Source organism: Suncus etruscus, chromosome 10 (genome assembly GCF_024139225.1).
Source record: "Suncus etruscus isolate mSunEtr1 chromosome 10, mSunEtr1.pri.cur, whole genome shotgun sequence".
In the NCBI taxonomy this organism is placed as follows: Eukaryota; Metazoa; Chordata; class Mammalia; order Eulipotyphla; family Soricidae; genus Suncus; species Suncus etruscus.
In genome coordinates this window covers 35,777,210-35,796,690 of record NC_064857.1, presented here as the reverse complement: position 1 = coordinate 35,796,690, position 19,481 = coordinate 35,777,210, and the positions used below count along the sequence as shown (strand labels likewise).

Below are 19,481 nucleotides of genomic sequence, written 5' to 3'. Positions count from 1 at the left end.
GTTGGTTCGAATCCCGGTGTCCCATATGGTCCCCCGTGCCTGCCAGGAGCTATTTCTGAGCACACAGCCAAGAGTAACCCCTGAGCACCGCTGGGTGTGGCCCAAAAAACAAAAAACAAAAACAAACAAACAAACAAAAAGTTAAATTACCCTCCTGAGTAGGATTAGAAATCTGAAAGGCTGCACCCCTAAAGGAAACAAAAAATAAATAGAAATTCTAGGGGCCAGATCTTTAGCACAGCAAGTAGGGTACTTGCCTTGCACACAGCCGACCTGGATTTGATTCCTCACATCCCATGTGGATCCCAAGCCCCTCCAGGAGTGTTCCATGAGTGAAGAGCCAGGAGTAAGCCCTGTCTATTGTTGGTGTGATCCTCAAACCAAAAGAAAACAAACAATCCCTCCAACACATGGTAAACAAAAAGGTAAGTTCTTCACTTGCATATGGCTGACCCAGTTCTAAAAACCTCAAGAATAAATTAAGTGGGGGCTGGAGTGGTGGCGCAAGTGGTAGGGTGTTTGCCTTGCTCATTCTAACCTAGGACGGACGTCGGTTCATCGGTTCAATCCCCCTGCATCCCATATGGTCCTCCAAGCCAGGAGCAATTTCTGAACACATAGCCAGGAATAACCCCTGAGTGTCACCAGGTGTGGCACAAAACAAAACAAAACAAAACAAAACAAAACAAAACAAAACAAAACAGAAGAATAAAATATGCGAATGTCCTGGCTCAAAGTGCTGGAGTTCAGGCCTTGTTCTATCACCAAAGCTGAAGCCACAGGAATCCTTGTCCCCAGGATTAGCATGTGTGGGCCCCCTAGGATGGGAAACCATGGGACTCCTGAGGCCAGTGCAACTCAGCATTGCCAGATAAAGCAGCAAGAACACAACTTTAGGGGCCTGCAAGAGCTGCTATAGAGGCCCAGCCTGTTCCTCCCTCTGTCTTAATCTCGCCCTTATTTGTGCCCCGCCTCTCCCAAAGGAATACTCAAGCAGAAAAGAACTCGCCAGTGGAAAGAATTTTTTCTTTAATTTTATTTTTGGCACCATGATTTACAATACCATTAATGACAAGGTTTTCTGCAAACAATGTTCCCTACCCAACAGCCTCTACCAGACTGTTTCTCCCACCCTTCTCCCCATCCCTCACCCTGTCAAGATATTAATTTTGCTTTTTGTTTGTTTGTTTCGGGCCACTCCCTTCTCAGAGGTTACTCCTGGCTCTGCACTCAGGAATCACTCCCTGTGGCGCTCAGGGGAATAGATGGGGTGCCAGGGATCAAATCCAGGGATAGCATGCAAGGCAAGCAACATATTCCCCATACCATGGCTCTGGCCCCAAGATACTAATTCTTTTGTTGTTGTTGTGGTTGTTGTTGTGGTTTTTGGGTCACACCCGGCAGTGCTTAGGGGTTATTCCTGGCTCCAGGCTCAGAAATTGTTCCTGGCAGGCACAGGGGACCATATGGGGCCCCGGGATTCGAACCGATGACCTTCTGCATGAAAGGCAAACGCCTTACCTCCATGCTATCTCTCCGGCCCCAAGATACTAATTCTTAAGCAGAGGAATGTTATTTTTGATAAATTATTGAAGAGTCAAAAAAAGAATAAATATCATTAGAAATAGTAAATCTAGGGGCTGGAGCGGTGGCGCAAGCAGTACAGCATTTGCCTTGTACGTGCTGACCTAGGATGGACCGCGGTTCGATCCCCCAGTGTCCCATATGGTCCCCCAAATCAGGAGCGATTTCTGAGCACAGAGCCAGGAGTAATCCCTGAGCATCACCGGGTGTGGCCCAAAAACCAATACATAAATAAATAAATAAATAAATAAAGGATTGTTAATTTAGTAACTATGTCAGTGTGGAGTTGACATATACATGGAATTTTAATTCTGTCTACATATTTCCCTAAGCCTCTCCAAGATAAGTAGATGCAAGTAGATGCCTTTGACCAAGAGACAAGCACTCACAATCCTTCATGACCAACTTTAATCTGACACTAATTTCACATTGGCCCCACACTGATCTCAAAATAAATCGGTCTCATGTGTCTAAGTGTCTAAGAGAGAGAAAACCTGAATTCCTCAAGAAAAAATGTGGTATATAGTGGCATGTAAAAAAAAAAAGTCAGTTGCATGCGTGAGGTTAGACCCTAGCACTGGAAGGAAACAAAAAAGATATAATAACTGCAATATTATTTCACTGTGCAGGAAATGCTGTTGTTAATGGAATATAATTATTGCCTCGCAATAATTATTGCGAGAATATAATTATTCTCGCATGAGAATGTTGAAAAGTACCCCATAAAATTAGACTACTAAATCAAGTTATATGATGTTCTAATTTCACTTGCAGGGGGTGAATTCGGGCAGCTTCCAAAAGGTGAGACTAGTGGGTGTTTCCCCTTACATTGGCTTTCATTACAAATGACATATTTAGTTGAATGAATCTTTCATTACAAATAACATTCTAAGCAGAGAATAAAATATCTAGTCTGCATTTACTGAAGAATATCAAATAACAAACTGGCTAGTAGTGAAAGAAAGAAAAGAAACCTCCAGCTAGCAGAGGATGGTTTCGATCCATCGACCTCTGGGTTATGGGCCCAGCACGCTTCCGCTGCGCCACTCTGCTACCCGCTGAAAGCCGCTTATTATATGACCTCAAGAACTTTCTTTAGTAGAGTGTACAGCCTGCTATCTTGCACTAGCGCCACCTAGCGTCTGAGTCGAAGAATACCTGTACAGTACTCGTGGGGTCCCGAGCGGAGGAGGCCTTTGCTTTCTTCAAAACCAACCCCGCCCCCGAGACTAGATACTCGCTTTTCATTGGCCGAGCCCCGACACCATTGCCAGTTTTGATCGGTCCGCTGGCTTGCCTGGGACCAATCGGCGTGCGCGGCGGACTGGGCGGGAGCCAATCGCGTCGGGCGTTGTTGGGACGTGCCGGCGAGCCGCCTTTCCGGTCGTGGCTCCTCGGAGCGAGGGGTCGGTTGGTCGGCTGCTTGTTGGTGCGGGCTCTATTGTTAGGCGTGCGGGGCACCATGAGGTGAGGCTGGGGATTGTTCCCGCAGGGTTTTTGGGGGGATCCCGGCGCGGACTGGGGAAGCGGGAGGTCTGCCCTCGGGCCGGGGTCTGGGCGCGTGGTCCGGGCGGTCGGGGGGCGCCGGGGCGCGGAGGCCCCGAGTGGGGGTGGGGCCGGATCGAGGGGGAGGGGCGGGCGGCCGGGCTGGATCTCGGGGTTCTGGGGGCGTCCCCTGGAGGACGTGAACGCCAGCGACCTCTCCTTATCGCCTTGCCTTCCCGCAGGGGCGATCGAGGCCGAGGACGTGGAGGGCGATTCGGGTCGAGAGGCGGCCCGGGCGGAGGGTGAGTGTCGGCTTCGGTCTCCTACTTGCAAGGAGCCTGCGGTGTGGACGCGTGTGAGCTGCTGAGGATAAGGCCATGCAGGCACGAGTGCCCAGATGCTGAGGGTGCAGACTGTGCATGCATGCCTAGATGCTCAGGGTGAAGGCCATGCATGCATGTATGCCCAGATGCTGAGGATGCAAGCCATGCATGCAGGCCCAGATGCTGAGGATGCAGGCCATGCACGCATGCCCAGATGCTGAGGGTGCAGACTATGCATGCATGCCCAGATGTTGAGGGTGCAGGCCATGCATGCGTGCCCAGATGTTGAGGACGCAGGACATGCATGCAGGCCCAGATGCTGAGGATGCAGGCCATGCATGCATGCATGCTCAGAGTCCTCGGGGTCCGCTTACCGATCCCCCTGTTGGAAATCTGTACAGAGCGGAGCTCAGCTCCTCTGGCACAGATTTGCTTCCCTCTGGCAGCCCACTTGGGTGGTGACCCTTGGGGGCTCCTGTTCTGCTCGTGGAGGGGGCCGTTTTTGCACAGACACACGGCGGGGTTTTTATGTGATGAGTAGACAGGAGGTATTTCTGGATGTAACGTAGGCGATAGGTCCTCCTATGTGGTACCCAGGTGTTCGTGTAGGATGTTTTAGATTAGTGTTTTATATGATGTATAGGTAACGTAGTAGGCGTTTCTATACCATATATAAGCTTTCATCACTTAAATTGTGCGAGTGATGGGGATGATTCTGTCACATAGATGTTTCTATGCCACATGTGTGATCACATGGCTATAGTCCTCTCATTTTTATGCCATAAAATAGGCGGGCGTGTACTTCCTTCTGTGCCACTTCACATCACATACATGTATCCGTATTTCTCTGTCATGTATAAAACAGGTATTTGTTTCATGTGCAGGTATTTGTTCCCTGCTGGCCAGCTTCATCAATCTATTTCTCCTGTGCAAGTGATGGGGATTGTTTTTGGTTTTTCGGGGGGTTTGGGTCATACCTGGGAGGCTCAGGGGTTACTCCTGACTCTACGCTCAGAAATCGCCCCTGGCAGGCACAGGGGACCATATGGGATGCCGGGATTCGAACCACCGTCCTTCTACATGAAAGAAAACGCCTTACCTCCATGCTATCTCTCCAGCCCTGGGGATTGTTTTGTTCTCTGTTTATGTTTGATATACAGACATTCAGCTATTTGTGTTATTTCTGTGCCTCAGGAGATCAGAAGTTTTTGTCCTGCTTCAGTTTGAGTCCACTGTGCAAGTGATGGGTTTTGTTTTGTTCTAGGTTCCGACCCTTTGTGCCGCACATCCCATTTGATTTCTATTTGGTGAGTACCAAAGGCACAAGGGCCTTATACACAGATGGGACACCATTTTCACACCTTCAGGCCGTGAAGACAGGATTCAGGGTTTTTTGGAGTGCGAGTTGAAATGAGGAATGGTGGGTGGGGACAGGATTGTCGTCCTCCATAAGAATAGTCTCTGGTTCATGTACAGGGGACAAGAAAGTTTCTTCAAGTTGGGTCCTTTTTAGAATTTCCTGAGTTAAAACAAGATTAAGCTTTTCAGAGTTTCACATTTTCTTCAGTAGCTACAAAAAACACTTTTAGCTCAGGGTAGTCACAGATCCTCTGTGGAAATGAGCACAGCCAGGAAGCTCTGAACATCCATGGATATAGCTCAAAAACTCAAAACTTAAAAAAATAAGCAAAGCAAACTCCTTTCCTGTGGATTATTTTTGGCAAGTGTTGTATAGTTGTTTGTTTCTGGTTTAGTGTGAAATGGCTTTTCCCCGGGTCAAACCAGCGCCTGATGAAACATCCTTCAGTGAGGCCTTGCTGAAGAGAAATCAGGACCTTGCCCCTAATTCTGCTGAACAGGTATGTATGTGTATATATGTTTTTTGTTTTCTCGTGAAAGCTACAAAAATTGAAATTACTGTTTTCAAACCTAAACTCTAGGAAGATTTTAATATTCTTCAGTTTCAGTTGTCAGTAGAGAGATCACCAGATGAATATATAAACAGGTTGCAGTTTCTTATACTTTATTTTGTGTTGTTTTTGTTTTTGGGCCACACCCGGCAGTGCTCAGGGGTTACTCCTGGCTGCCTGCTCAGAAATAGCTCCTGGCAGGCACGGGGGACCATATGGGACACTGGGATTCGAACCAACCACCTTTGGTCCTGGATCGGCTGCTTGCAAGGCAAACGCCGCTGTGCTATCTCTCCGGGCCCTTCTTATACTTTAATTAAGGAATTTCTCCTTAAATTCAGAAAGTTTTTCCATGTTCAAGGCTTATAGGTAACCTGTTATCATGCTCCCATGTCTATCCTGGTGCAGCTTCTATGAAATGGATCCTGGGGGGTTGTTTGAAATAGTTCAGTTAGGGGTCAGAGCGGTGGCACAAGTGGTAGGGCATTTGCTTTGCATGTGCTAACCTAGGACGGACCGTGGTTTAATCTCCTAGTGTCCCATATGGTCCCCCAAGTCGGGTGATTTCTGAGAGCATAGCTAGGAGTAACCCCTGAGCATCACCGGGTATGGCCCAAAAACCAAAAAAAGAAGAAAAAAATAAAGAAATTGTTCAGCTAACAGTATTTTTGATTCATTCTATTTTCCAGGCCTCTATTCTCTCCCTAGTGACAAAAATAAACAATGTGATTGACAATTTGATTGTGGCTCCAGGGACCTTTGAAGTGGTGAGTTCTGATGATCTAATGATTTGGGTTTCGAAAAGGGCAAGCCTCGGTTGCCTTGGTTCTATGGACTTGGTTCCTCAGCTCTTACTCTTAAATTGTCGGTTGGCCAGAGCCAAATCTGAAATGGGAAAATACAGCTGGATGTTGTATCTCGGCAATAGCAACTAGCTATTGCTTTTTATGTGTGTGTTTTTTTTTTTTTTTTTTTGTGGGGGGGCGGGGGCTCATGTGTTTTTGATCTCAGCTACTTTCAAGCCTGTATAAAAAGCAGTTGTGTTTATCAATAGAGTTCTGAATAGAATGAGGTAATCTTTTTGCTTTTCATTTGGGGAATGGGTGTGGGGTCTCTGGGTTGGGAATAGATCACTTAGGGATCTGTGAGAGTTCTAATTGGAGGCTCCTGCACATAAATCATGTACTCCTGACCCTTGTTTTTTTTTTTTTCCCTCTGAAATCTCAATAGCAAATTGAAGAAGTCCGACAGGTGGGATCCTACAAAAAGGGAACCATGACCACAGGGCACAATGTAGCTGATCTAGTGGTGATCCTGAAGATCCTGCCTACACGTAAGTGTACTGGGTGTGGGGGCTGGGGGTTGCAGCTTGGGTAACATAACACAGTTATGTTGATGCTTATGGATTTGATGTACAAAGTTTCTGGATCTAAGGAATTAGTTTGAAATGTTTTGGCATAAGGTACCAACTGAAAGATATGTCTTTTATTTTTTCACTTGAGGGTGAGTTTGCCTTCTACATGCTATTGGTAGTATGTTAATGGAGATGGGAGATGCTTTGAGGGTTTTGGCATCAAAGACAAGGATGCTACTGACCATTCTCCAGCTAAACACAGGATAGCACCTATATTCTTGTGACCCTAAAATGGTATTCGTTGTTTAGAAGATTGTGGTTTCTGTTGTTGTTTTGGTATTTGGTTTATGCCTTTTTGTTTTTGAGCCATATTAGGACTTACTCCTAGCTCTGTGCTCGGGTCTTTCCTAGCAGTACTTGAAACTATCTGTGGTTCAGGCATTGAACCCCAGATCTATTTTTTTTTCTGTGTTTTTTTTTTTTTTGTTTTGTTTTTGGGCCACACCCATTTGACGCTCAGGGGTTACTCCTGGCTATGTGCTCAGAAATCACCCCTGGCTTGGGGGGACCATATGGGACGCTGGGGGATCGAACTCGGTCTGTTCCTTGGCTAGTGCTTGTAAGGCAGACACCTTACCTCTAGCGCCACCTTCCCGGCCCCAAACCCCAGATCTATTGCGTGCCAGGCAGGTACCTTACCCCTGACTACCTGGCCCCATTAGAAGGTTGTGGCTATAGGAGGACATATCTTATGCCCTTTGCCTTCTAATTACTGTCATTCTTGCATATTAGTGTCCCCTGTAGAATGCCTCTTTTTTTTTTTTGGTTTTTGGGTCACACCCGGCAGTGCTCAGGGGTTACTCCTGGCTGTCTGCTCAGAAATAGCTCCTGGCAGGCACAGGGGACCATATGGGATACCGGGATTCGAACCAACCACCTTTGGTCCTGGGATCAGCTGCTTGCAAAGCAAACGCCGCTGTGCTATCTCTCTGAGCACAGAATGCCTACTCTTGGGCATGGTGGCACACCTGATAGTGCTCAGGGATCGATCACTCCTGGCGGGTTAAGATCATTGGGGTACCAGGGTTTGAACCCCAGTCAGCCTTGTACAAAACAAGTGCTTTACCACTATACTATCTCTCAGGTTCCTCCAATGCTTATACTCTTTTACATGCTCTTGCTCCATCCTTGAATATGAGATGGGAATCATGAAAATAGCATAGAGATGTATGCAAAGTCTCATCAATAACTAAATGTATTATTTCCTTTCTCTCAATCCAGTGGAAGCTGTTGCTGCCCTAGGAAACAAAGTTGTGGAAAGTCTAAGAGCACAAGATCCTTCTGAAGGTTTGTTGCAGAATATGTGTTGGTGGTCATAAAAACCAGTCCTGTGGGGCCGGGCGGTGGCGCTGGAGGTAAGGTGCCTGCCTTACCTGCGCTAGCCTAGGAGACGGACCGCGGTTCGATCCCCCGGCGTCCCATATGGTCCCCCAAGCCAGGAGCGACTTCTGAGCGCATAGCCAGGAGTAACCCCTGAGCGTTACCAGGTGTGGCCCAAAAACCAAAAAAAAAAAAAAAAAAAAAAAAACCAGTCCTGTGATTGTGAGCACAGTTTTTTGGTGGGAGCCACACCTGGCAATCCTGACTCTGAGCTCAGTGCTCAGGGATCGCTCCTAGTGGCTCAGGGGCTCATATGTGGTGCCAGGGGTTCAGACCTGGGTTGGTCATATGCTCTACTTGCTGTAATATTGTTCTGGTCCAAGCACACTATTATCAAAGCTGGTTTAAGATAGATGGAAGTGGGCCCGGAGAGATAGCACAGCGGTGTTTGCCTTGCAAGCAGGACCAAAGGTGGTTGGTTCGAATCCCGGTGTCCCATATGGTCCCCCGTGCCTGCCAGGAGCTATTTCTGAGCAGACAGCCAGGAGTAACCCCTGAGCACTGCCGGGTGTGACCCAAAAACCAAAAAAAAAAAAAAAAAAAAAATAGATGGAAGTATGGATGCAGGATTTTATTGGTCAGATTTGTTTATTTTTGGTTTTGAGCCATTTCCAGTGATGCCAGGAATCAAACTCAGGTCGGCGTCATGCAAGTTAAGTGCCTTGGGGCTGGAGAGATAGCACAGAGTAGGGTGTTTGCCTTGCATGAAGCTGATTCAAACAGATGGTGGTTGGAATCCCGGAATCCCATATGGTCCCCTGTGCCTGCCAGTATTGACTTCTGAGCACAGGACCAGGAGTAACGCCTGAGTGCCTCTGGTGTGACCCAAAAACTGGAGGGGGGTGGGAAGATAAGTGCCTTGGGCCGGAGAGATAGCATAGAAGTAGGGCGATTGCCTTGCATGCAGAAGGATGGTGGTTCAAATCGCTACATCTGATATGGTCCCCCGAGCCTGCCAGAAGCGACTTCTGAGCATAGAGGCAGGAGGAATCCCTGAGCACTGCTGGGTGTGGAAATCACCCCCCCCTCCAAATGCCTTTATTATGCTTTAGTATTTCTCCAGAGCCTATCTTGGCTATTTTGAATATTTTTCGGCCACACTTTGCAGTAATTAGATGTTGCTAGCAACATTCAGGGTCTGAGTGCTGAGGATTAAACCTGGGACTCCTGCGTGTAAAACATCTGCACTAGCCTTTTGAGCCATCACTGGGGCCCTATCTTGGCTGTCATGAATAGTGCTGAAATGAAGGTTAGGATTATATAGGGGCCACACCTGGAGGTGCTAGATGCCATCTAGTTCTGGGAAGCAACCCCACCGTCTTATTGCTAGATGTGTGTTGCCACTTGAACCCCGGAAGGGGAATTGCTTGATTATATTCTGATTTTATAGGAACCTCTGTAGTTTTCTTTTTTGGGGTCACATCCAGCAGCACTTGGATTACTCCTGGCTCTGTGCTCAGAAATTACTCCTGGCCAGCTCAGGGGACCATATGGGATGCAGGGGATTGAACTCAGGTCTGTCCACGAGCAGCGTATCAGGTCTCCTTTTTCTCCAATCCTCTGCACGGTTAGTTTGGGCTTTTGGGACACACCCATGGATGCTCAGGGGCACTGTGCTCAGTAGTGACCCATATGTAGTGCTGGGTTGACTGCATGTAACAAGCAGCTTGCCTCCTGTATCATCTCTTTCTCAACACTTAGTATTTTGTTTTATTGTTGATGGGGAAGGGGTGTTGTTTTGGGACCATATCTAGCATGCTTGGGGATTACTTCTAGGTAGTGCTTGGGGATTGCACCTGGCACTGCCCAGGGAATCATACAATACTCAGTCTCTGGCACTTGGTGGTGTTCTTTTTTTTTTTTTTTTTTTGTGACACAACTGTGCTCAGGGCTTATTCCTGTCTGCACACAGGGATCTAGGCAGTGCTGGGAGGAACCATATGGGGTGCTGGGAATTAAACAAGTTGGTTTTGTACAAGGCAAGCATGTTACCTGTTTTGACAGTTTTGTTGGGTTCTAATGTCCATAACTGATAGTGCTTAAGCCTTAATCCTGGTTCTGCTCTCAGGCATCACTCCTGGGGTGCCAAGGACCAAGCCCAGGATAGCTGCATGCAAGGCAAGCACCTTATCCACTGGACTTACCCACTGTACTATCTCACTGGATGGCCCCTTCATGTGCTTTGTGTTTTTATTTATTTATTTATTTATTTATTTATTTATTTATTTATTTATTTATTTTTTGGTTTTTGGGCCACACCCGGCGGTGCTCAGGGGTTACTCCTGGCTGTCTGCTCAGAAATAGCTCCTGGCAGGCACGGGGGACCATATGGGACACCGGGATTCGAACTAACCACCTTAGGTCCTGGATCGGCTGCTTGCAAGGCAAACGCCGCTGTGCTATCTCTCCGGGCCCTTTTTTTTTTTATTTTTAAATCTATATTCACATACTCATCTGCACCCTGGATTTAATTTGGTCATCTAATGGAAGTATAACATTTTGAATTTTCTTTTCTTTCAGTTTTGACCATGCTGACAAATGAAACTGGCTTTGAAATCAGTTCTTCTGATGCTACGGTTAAGATTCTCATTACAACAGTGCCACCCAATCTCCGGAAACTGGACCCCGAACTCCACTGTTAGTTTTGTTTTGCACTGCTAGGAAATTGAGGGAAATGCAAAATATAGTTTAGTGTTACTATTCAGTTTTCTTAGCCTGTTGCTAAATGAAGCTGTGGGACCAAAGTTTCTCAAAAATTTGCACTTACACTTAAAGAGTTTTGCTACCTTCCTGGTTAAATTATCAGACAGGGTGGCTAGGAAAGCAGTTTGAAGACTTGACAAGAGACTGAGAAAATAGGTTTTAAGGGTGGGGAGGATTTGGCTTTTGGTGAAAATTATGCGGTATATTTCTAGGTTTGGTTTGGGGAGAAATAGTGATTTTTGGACAGTGACTTGATGTTGTCACCTTCCAGACCAGAACATGGGCTAGTTTATGGAATTAATTGTCCTATGTTTGGGGACTGTAGCAGGAGAATGGAAAGCTTTTTAGTAGGAATGTTTCATCTTGTCCTGTCTTGCTTGTCTCTAGTGGATATCAAAGTGTTACAGAGTGCCTTAGCAGCCATCCGACATGCCCGATGGTTTGAAGAAAATGCTTCACAATCCACGTGAGTACCTTTTAACGTCACTTACTACAGTGAAAGGCGTTGATACCCTCCTACTTTTTATGACGGGAGCTTTGGGCTGTGGTCTGTTTAGATTTTCATTATTACCTTAATTTAGATTTAAATGGCATGCAAGAGACCATGTTATTTTAGAAAGGGCCAGCTCTAAATGTCAGCTGTTGGGAAGTAATTACTAGGTTTTTGGTTTTTGGATCACCCAGCAGCGCTCAGGGGTTCTTCCTGGTTCTACAATCAGAAATCGCCAGGATTCGAACCACCGTCCTTCTGCATGCAAGGCAAACGCCCTACCTTCATGCTATCTCTCCAGCCCCTAATTACTAGTTTTAATCCTTAGTTTCTTCTTACTGTCAGGGTTAAAGTTCTTATTAGGCTGCTGAAGGACCTGAGGATTCGTTTCCCTGGCTTTGAACCCCTCACACCCTGGATCCTTGACCTACTAGTAAGTAAAAAGAGGCATTTGGAGAAGCTGATCATCCTTTAACTGTATTCACTTTAAAATTGACAGAAAGATCCTAAAGTCTAGTAATGTCAAGTAAAGTAGAACAGATACCTCATTAGCAAACAGGGAATTAACAGACTCAGACTATCACTTTCGTTACCTTTTATTTTTTTAAGAGTATTTATTGAAATGAATGATTAATTTGGTCTGAATTGTAATACCTGTCCTCAGGGCCCAGAGTGATAGCACAGTCTGTAGGGCATTTGCCTTGCACACGGCCAACCTGAGTTTCATCCCTGGCATCTTATATAGACCCCTAGGCCTGTCAGGAATGACCCGAGTGCTCTGGGGTGTGACCCATAAACAAAGCTTTCCCTCAACCCCTTTCATTAATGTTGGCGTTTTATTTTTACTGAATGAACAGTTGTTTCAAAATTTTGAACATTTTGGCTAGATTGTTTGTTGGATGACAGAATTGCCATTTGGTGACCTACTTATTGCATTGTTTTTTCAGGGACACTATGCTGTAATGAATAACCCCACCAGGCAACCTTTGGCCCTAAATGTGGCATACAGGTATGACATTTGTCTTTAAGTTTTGCTCTGGGTATAAGCTGTCTTATGTGACCTTTTTGTTCGTATTTGTTTTGTGGTACTGGGGATTGAATGCAGGCCTCATGTATACAAGGTATGCACTTATCACTGGACCGTGTTACCAGAATTTTTTTCTTTTTGTTTTGGACCACACCAAGTGGGGTTCAGGGCTTACTCCTTATTCTGTGTTCAGGGATCATTCCTGATGGGGGCTCTGGGTACCATATGGGATTCCATGGAGTAAATCTGGTTGGTCGCTGGCCATGTTCTAGGCAAGCCTCCTACCACTGTACTATCTTACTGGTCCTGCTTTTTAAAAAATGTTAATAGCATGCCTCATAATCAATTTCAGGTCATTGCAATGAAGTATCACAGTAAAGTGCATGTAGTGTATGGGGCTGGAGGTGTGGCTGTTTGTAGGACATGCCTTGCATCTGTCAGGCCTTTGGTTTCATTTCTAGCATCACATAAAAATGTGAGGACCAGGGAAGTGGCTCAAAGAATTGGAGCAACTGCTTGTATGCAGGATGCCCAGGTTCAATCGTTAAAACATGGTTGGATGGGGCGGCGAGGTGGCGCTAGAGGTAAGGTGTCTGCCTTGCAAGTGCTAGCCAAGGAAGGACCACAGTTCGATCTCCCGGCGTCCCATATGGTCCCCCCAAGCCAGGGGCAATTTCTGAACGCTTAGCCAGGCAGGAGTAGCCCCTGAGCATCAAATGGGTGTGGCCCAAAAAAAAACCAAAACAAACAAACAAAAAAAAAACCAAAAAAACCCCGAACATGGTTGGGTTACTCATCTGGTGGTATTCACGGGTTACTCTGGCTCTGCACTTAGGAATCAAGTCTTGAGGTGCCATATGGGATGTATGATTGAACATTAGGTGCATGCAAGGCACCCCCCTTACCTGTACTATCTCTTTAGCCCCTCAAAAGAAAAACAGTTAAAATAAGTCTGTTGGGGCTAGTGTATTAAGTAGAGCAGGTAGGATGTTTACCTTGCATGTAGCTGATCTGGATTTGATTCCTGGAATCCCCTCTGGTCCCCTAAGCACTGCCTGGTATGACAAAAAGACCAAAACAAACCCTTGCTAAGTGTGATAAAATGAGGTATGCATGTGTTTATTTTACTTAGAGCATCATGTGCAAATTATACTAACCATGTGTGTGTTTTTACTTTCTGACTTTATTTCAGGCGATGTTTGCAGATCCTGGCTGCAGGACTGTTCTTGCCGGGCTCTGTGGGGATCACCGACCCCTGTGAGAGTGGAAACTTCCGAGTACACACTGTCATGACTCTGGAGCAGCAGGTCTGAGATGGCTTAGGGGGCTGTCCTTGAGGGAGGGCAGGGATTAAGGGGTTCTCAGATGTGAGTCTTGAAATTAAATTGTTTCTGTGGCTGTAAGACGGAAATCAGTAAAGAATTTGCCTTGCATGTGTGCAGACCAGGTTCAATCCCCAGCATTGCAAACACAGGAATAAGCCCTGAGCACTTCCATGTGGTCCAAAAGCCAAAAGAGAAAAGAAAGAAAAACACCCAAAACTTCTTTTCATGATAGTGTTCGATGAGGTTCTTTCTTTGCTCATCTATCCTCACTTTGCTGTCCTAGGATATGGTGTGCTACACGGCTCAGACTCTAGTCCGAATCCTTTCACATGGTGGTTTTCGGAAGATTTTGGGCCAAGAAGGCGATGCTAGCTGTAAGTAAGCTCTACGGTCTACATTATTGAGTTCTAAGTATTTCTATCTTCTTGGTAGGGTTGACCAGAGTCACCCTTTTGTCTTCCATGTTGCTTCAGATCTTGCTTCTGAAATATCTACCTGGGATGGAGTAATAGTGACACCTTCAGAAAAGGCCTATGAGAAGCCACCAGAGAAGAAGGAAGGTGAGGAGGAGGAGGAGAACACAGAAGAACCACCTCAAGGAGAAGAGGAAGAAAGCATGGAGACTCAGGAGTGACCATCCCCTCTACACACCCCCCATTTCATTCTTCCAAGGGGCAGACTGGAGCCTACACTGCCAATGGGCTTTCTGTGGAGGCATTTCCAAGAGATAGGTGAGACAGGGAAGGGAGACTTGAGCTGATACTGGCTTAGTCACCAGACATCCCTATTAATGTGTGCTCAGTGAAGTGAGGCAACGACTGCTTTTAAAGTTCTAGGGTCTTCAGCTCCTGGAAACTGCTCAGCAGTAAATTTGAGTTGTTAAAATGTGGTGAATTGTTAGTGTCTGGAAACCCCCCCCCCCCCCCCAACAAATAATTGTAATCCCTATTAGGGCTTTTGCTCTGGTGTTTTTTTGTTATTTTTTTTGCCATCTGACACCTTTTTTTTGTCTTATGTTGAAAATGAGCGTCTAATAATTTGAAACTGTATTTGAATAAAAATACAAAGACTTGGAACCTTTCTGTATCTGGTGTAAACTGTGATACAATTTAAAGCATTTATTGAAATGAAATGGTTTGAGCAACACTGTTGCTATAGTCAAGCCAGTGCAAACTCAAAAATTGGGGGTGAATGTTAAAGATGGGGGCTCAATCCCCAAGCATGCCCCCAAAATTTACCTGCCTGTCCTCTTTTAAAATCTCAGAGTAAACCAAGAAAAGCAAAGTTGCAGGAAGAGAATTTGCAGTCATGTGAATCAGCAGGCAATACTGAAGGGAACCTCCTGGTTAATGGTCAGAAGGTGGGCCTTCAAAAAGATCAGGGGCAAGAGCGATAGGTAGGTATAGGCCCCTTGCAGGAACCGACCTGGGTTTGATCCTTGGCATTCCACATGATTCTCTGAACCCGCCAAGAGTAATTCCTGAACATAGAGCCAGGAATAACCCATGAGCACTGCAGGATGTGGCCCAAAAACCAAAAGAAAAAATGGTGTTGGGGGTTGGAGTTGATAGAGTGGCTAGGGTACCTGCCTTGTTCTTAGCCAACTTGGGTTCAATTCCCAGCATCCCATATAGTCCCACAGCACCCTGAGTATCATCAGGTATAGATCCCCCCACCCCTAAAAAAAAAATGTGGGGCCAAGAACAGCTCAGTGGTCAGGAGTGGCTACTATGCAGATGCTGGACACATGTTCAAAGCCCTGCACCACAGTTTCCAACCCCTGAACACTGTTGGTTTTGGCCCTAGTGATCCTCAAGCACAGTCTGGTCCAGCACATTACTTGGGACTTCTCTTGGAAAAAAACAATAGAAAAAATTGCACTCCTAAGCATTAAAGACCCAAATTTGGAGTCCTTGTACACAGGTTTCTTTGAGCCCCCCATAAATTAGCAAGACTTAAGTGCATTATATAACAATAGGGCTTCCCACTTAAGACTCTGTTTTCTATCAGGCAGCTGAGCATTAGTACTTGTGCTATTCTGAGGCTCCAGGCCCATCTTCTGGCCTTTTACTTGCTTGGGGAGCCAGGGGGGTAAACTCCTGAGTCCAGCATTGCCCTTCGGCGGGCAGTTTCCTTGGCAACACTGTGGTTTAGCCTTCTCAGCCGTTCCTACAAGACAAGATTTGCAGTCTCCTAAATTACGATCAACTAGTAGATGGAAAATATCTTAGGAGCTGGAAAATGTCCAACCTCTCAGTACTGAACTAAACAATAGCCACCCAGGGGGCCAGGGAGGTAGTTCAGTGGTAGAACAAATAGTTGCCTTCCAAGAGACCCTGGGTTTGATCCCTGGCACCACCAAAAAGGTAGCCACTGAATAGCAATCCCTACATTATTTTCTGTTAGGACACACTAATTAATCGGGTCATGATAACTTGAATTGTATTGGGAGACGACAGGCTCCTGAAGACATGCAAAGTAGGGCAAAGCCCAAAAAAAAAAAAAAAAAAGGCTATCGGGGGCAGGTTTGCCTACCTGGGCATTCTGCAGAATGTTGTTAACCAAGACGACTCGGCGCCGAGCATTGAGAAGCTTCTTTACATAAGGGTCGAGATCCAGGGCCACTTTCTGATCCTCATTGATGCGACAGAGCTCTGGGGGGGATGGAAAGAAGGCGTGTTCTCTGATCTCCGAGAAGGCAGGCTGAAGGTTGGCTGGCATGTGGGGTCAGACTCCATTCCACCTGGGTCCAGTCACTAGAATCCTGCAGGGGGCTGGGGGGAGCAAGGGAAGAACTCCATCCCAAATGCAGGTGGTGCACGGGGCACTCACTCACCGGTCGCCAGGTTGTCAATTTGCTCCCGAAGCTCTACCTGGCTTTCCCTGCAAAGAGGTCCACGCAATACAATGTCAGATAATGGTGCTCCTGACACTTACGGGCTTCCCAAGAAGCTCATGGAAGCCGCCCAGAGCCTCCCATGAATGGTCTCCTACCCTTTTCCCCATTCCCCCAAACAAGTTCTTACTGGTCTGACAGTCTCCTAAATTACTTGTCGTTAACAGTCCTAAATTACGATCAACTGGGAGCTGGAAAATATCTTGGGAGCAGAAAAATGTCCCCAGAGGTACCACCAAAATTTGGTAGCCACTGAATAGCAATCCCTACATTATGTTCTGTTGGGACACACTAGTTTTAACTCCTCAGGTCACGATGACTGGAACTGTTGGGAGACGACACGCAAAGCCTTCCGTTCAAAGTCCCCCAGTTGGTTCTTACTGTCACCTCCACTCCAGGCCACCCAGATTGCCTTCCCCTAGAGGTGAATGGAGGCACCGCTTCCACCCTCCCTCGGGCACCTGACGGCGTGCACGTGAGAGTCGAGCTGCTGCACAGCCGGTCGCAGGAATTCAAGCAGCCCTTCGGCGAAAAGGTCGCGGCCCGAGGGCCCCGCCACCGGCGTCCCTGCCCCGGACACAGAGGCGGAACCGGCCCCCGCCATCTGCAAGGCCTCGATGCCAGGACCAAGCCGCGAGGGCCGCCGGGAACGGAAACGCTCATCGTCGTGCGCCGCGAGGGGGCGCTCGGGAAACAGCAGCTACGTCGCGGGTCCTGGGGATTCTGGGAATTGTAGTTTATGGCATTGGAAGGCGGAGTCAACGACCCTAGGGCCTCCTGGGAGTTGTAGTTCTTTCCTATTGGAAAATAACCCGGGCCGGAGAGATAGCATGGACGTAGGGCTTTTTGCCTTGCATGCAGAAGGACAATGGTTAGAATCCCGGCATCCTTTATGGTTCCCCCGAACCTGCCAGGGGCGATTTCTGAGCACAGAGCCAGGAGTGACCCCTGAGCGCAGGGCGTGACCCAAAAACCAAAACCAAACAAACAAAAGGAAAATATCCCCCATTTCAGGCAGGCACTAGGAAAGGAACTAGGGGTTGGGTAAAAACTTTTTTTTTTTTTTGGTTTTTGGGTCACACCTGGCAGTGCTCAGGGGTTATTCCTGGCTCCAGGCTCAGAAATTGCTCCTGGCAGGCACAGGGGACCATATGGGGCGCCGGGATTCGAACCGATGACCTCCTGCATGAAAGGCAAACGCCTTACCTCCATGCTATCTCTCCGGCCCCGGGTAAAAACTTTTGACATTTCTCAAAAGTGAACATGCTTTATCCCTGGTTGTTCATTACCTACCTGTATTGAACTTAATAGCTACATTTTTGTCCTATGCCCCCCTGCAAACAAATAATTATGTATCCAACTCCGATGGTTTAATATTAGTTTGCAGTTCTCAGGAAATGCATAATGTTGTTAGATTTTTATGGTTCTTGGCTATCCAAGTGAATGTTTCCCAATTGCTACGTTGCTTGATTGTGTAGATCATTCAGCAGCTTATTCTCAAATTAAGTTTGTGCAAAAATGTTCTAATGTTTTCATTTCCACAGAAGTCTAGGAAAAAGGAACTTGAATATTTTAGACTCTTATTACAGTGCTCATTTTAATAATGTTTTAGAAACTTATTTTTAAATTGTGCCTATCTGCAGAAAGGTTCCAAGGTTTAAGTTCATAGAAGTCTATGAAAAAGCTTTTGTGGTATGCTTAAAACAGGATTTGGAAAAGCTGATTGTTGGACCCGGAGAGATAGCACAGCGGCATTTGCCTTGCAAGCAGCCGATCCAGGACCAAAGGTGGTTGGTTCGAATCCCGGTGTCCCATATGGTCCCCCGTGCCTGCCAGGAGCTATTTCTGAGCACACAGCCAGGAGTAACCCCTGAGCACCGCCGGGTGTGGCCCAAAAACCAAAAAAAAAAAAAAAAAAAAAAGGGAAAAGCTGATTGTTTTGAGAATGATGAATGCACAATTTGTGATGCTTTTACAGCCAAGTCTATCCTCACCAGCAGTGATTCCTAGGAATTAGCTATTACAGTAACTGGCTTAAAATTACCTCATCACTTTACTTGCTGATAAGATTTTTTCTTTTTATTTCCCCAACTTTTTGTGTCTATGCAAATTAACAGCCACTATTCTAGCTCCTTTCTGGGGGTTCCTGCCTCTTTTGGAGAATAGAACAAGATGATGTAATCCTTCTCAATTTTTTTGAACAAAAATGGGGGAGTTGTTAGATTACACCCTGTTTTTATCCCAAACAAAAGCAATTTCCAGCTTCCTCTTTCCTTTTCTTATTTTCTTTTTGGGGTTTTTGGCCACACCCAGTGACACTCAGGGGTTACTCCTGGCTATATATTCAGAAATCACTCCTAGGTTGGGGGGCCTTATGGGACGCCAGGGGATAGAACTGCAGTCCTGGGGCTGGAGAGATAGCATGAAGGTAAGGCGTTTGCCTTTCATGCAGAAGGTTATTGGTTCGAATCCCAACATCCCATATGGTCCCCCGAGCCTGCCAGGAGCGATTTTTGAGTATGGAGCCCTGAGTAACTCCTTAGTGCTGCTGGGTGTGACCCAAAACCAAAAAAACAGAAAAACAAACAAACAAGAACTGCAGTCCTTCCTAGGTCATCTGTGTGCAAGGCAAACGGCCTACTGCTGTGCCACAGCTCTAGCCCCTTCCTCTTTCTTTTCACTCATCTCTTTGACTTGTAAAAGTCCATCTGGATAGATCCTTTTGTCTCTCACTGGAAACCTCTCTGCTCAGTTAAGATTTGAACTGATGAATAAAGAGAGGTTTTGGTTTGGCGGGCCAGAGACCATAAAGTGAGAAGCCATGATTCACCATGATTCCCTCCCGCATGATTGACTTGGTTTATTAATTTGTATGGTGACCCTGCTTCAGACCTGCTCACCTGGGGTTGGAAGTGTGGCGCGTGGGGCATTTTTACAATCTAGG

General features: G+C 46.5%; 2 protein-coding genes and 1 non-coding gene across 3 annotated transcripts; 1 reads left to right on the top strand and 2 right to left on the bottom strand.

The window, feature by feature from the left end:
• Positions 1-2,565: 2,565 nt before the first annotated feature.
• TRNAM-CAU (transfer RNA methionine (anticodon CAU)) lies at positions 2,566-2,637 on the bottom strand. The gene has a single exon. It is a non-coding gene; the product is annotated as a tRNA-Met (tRNA).
• A 335-nt stretch (positions 2,638-2,972) lies between these two features.
• Positions 2,973-14,721, top strand: ILF2 (interleukin enhancer binding factor 2). Its single transcript, XM_049782290.1, has 14 exons — positions 2,973-3,051; positions 3,312-3,371; positions 4,657-4,699; positions 5,147-5,251; positions 5,992-6,069; positions 6,533-6,635; positions 7,938-8,003; positions 10,617-10,733; positions 11,187-11,265; positions 11,635-11,722; positions 12,237-12,298; positions 13,509-13,623; positions 13,925-14,015; positions 14,115-14,721. The coding sequence occupies exons 1-14, from the start codon at positions 3,047-3,049 to the stop codon at positions 14,273-14,275; spliced, it is 1,173 nt and encodes a 390-aa protein (XP_049638247.1). The 5' UTR covers positions 2,973-3,046; the 3' UTR covers positions 14,276-14,721.
• Positions 14,722-15,575: 854 nt separating this feature from the next.
• On the bottom strand, positions 15,576-17,163 carry SNAPIN (SNAP associated protein). Its single transcript, XM_049782357.1, has 4 exons — positions 16,999-17,163; positions 16,478-16,524; positions 16,177-16,295; positions 15,576-15,810 (listed from the first exon to the last, which is right to left on the bottom strand). The coding sequence occupies exons 1-4, from the start codon at positions 17,139-17,141 to the stop codon at positions 15,709-15,711; spliced, it is 411 nt and encodes a 136-aa protein (XP_049638314.1). The 5' UTR covers positions 17,142-17,163; the 3' UTR covers positions 15,576-15,708.
• Positions 17,164-19,481: the final 2,318 nt, after the last annotated feature.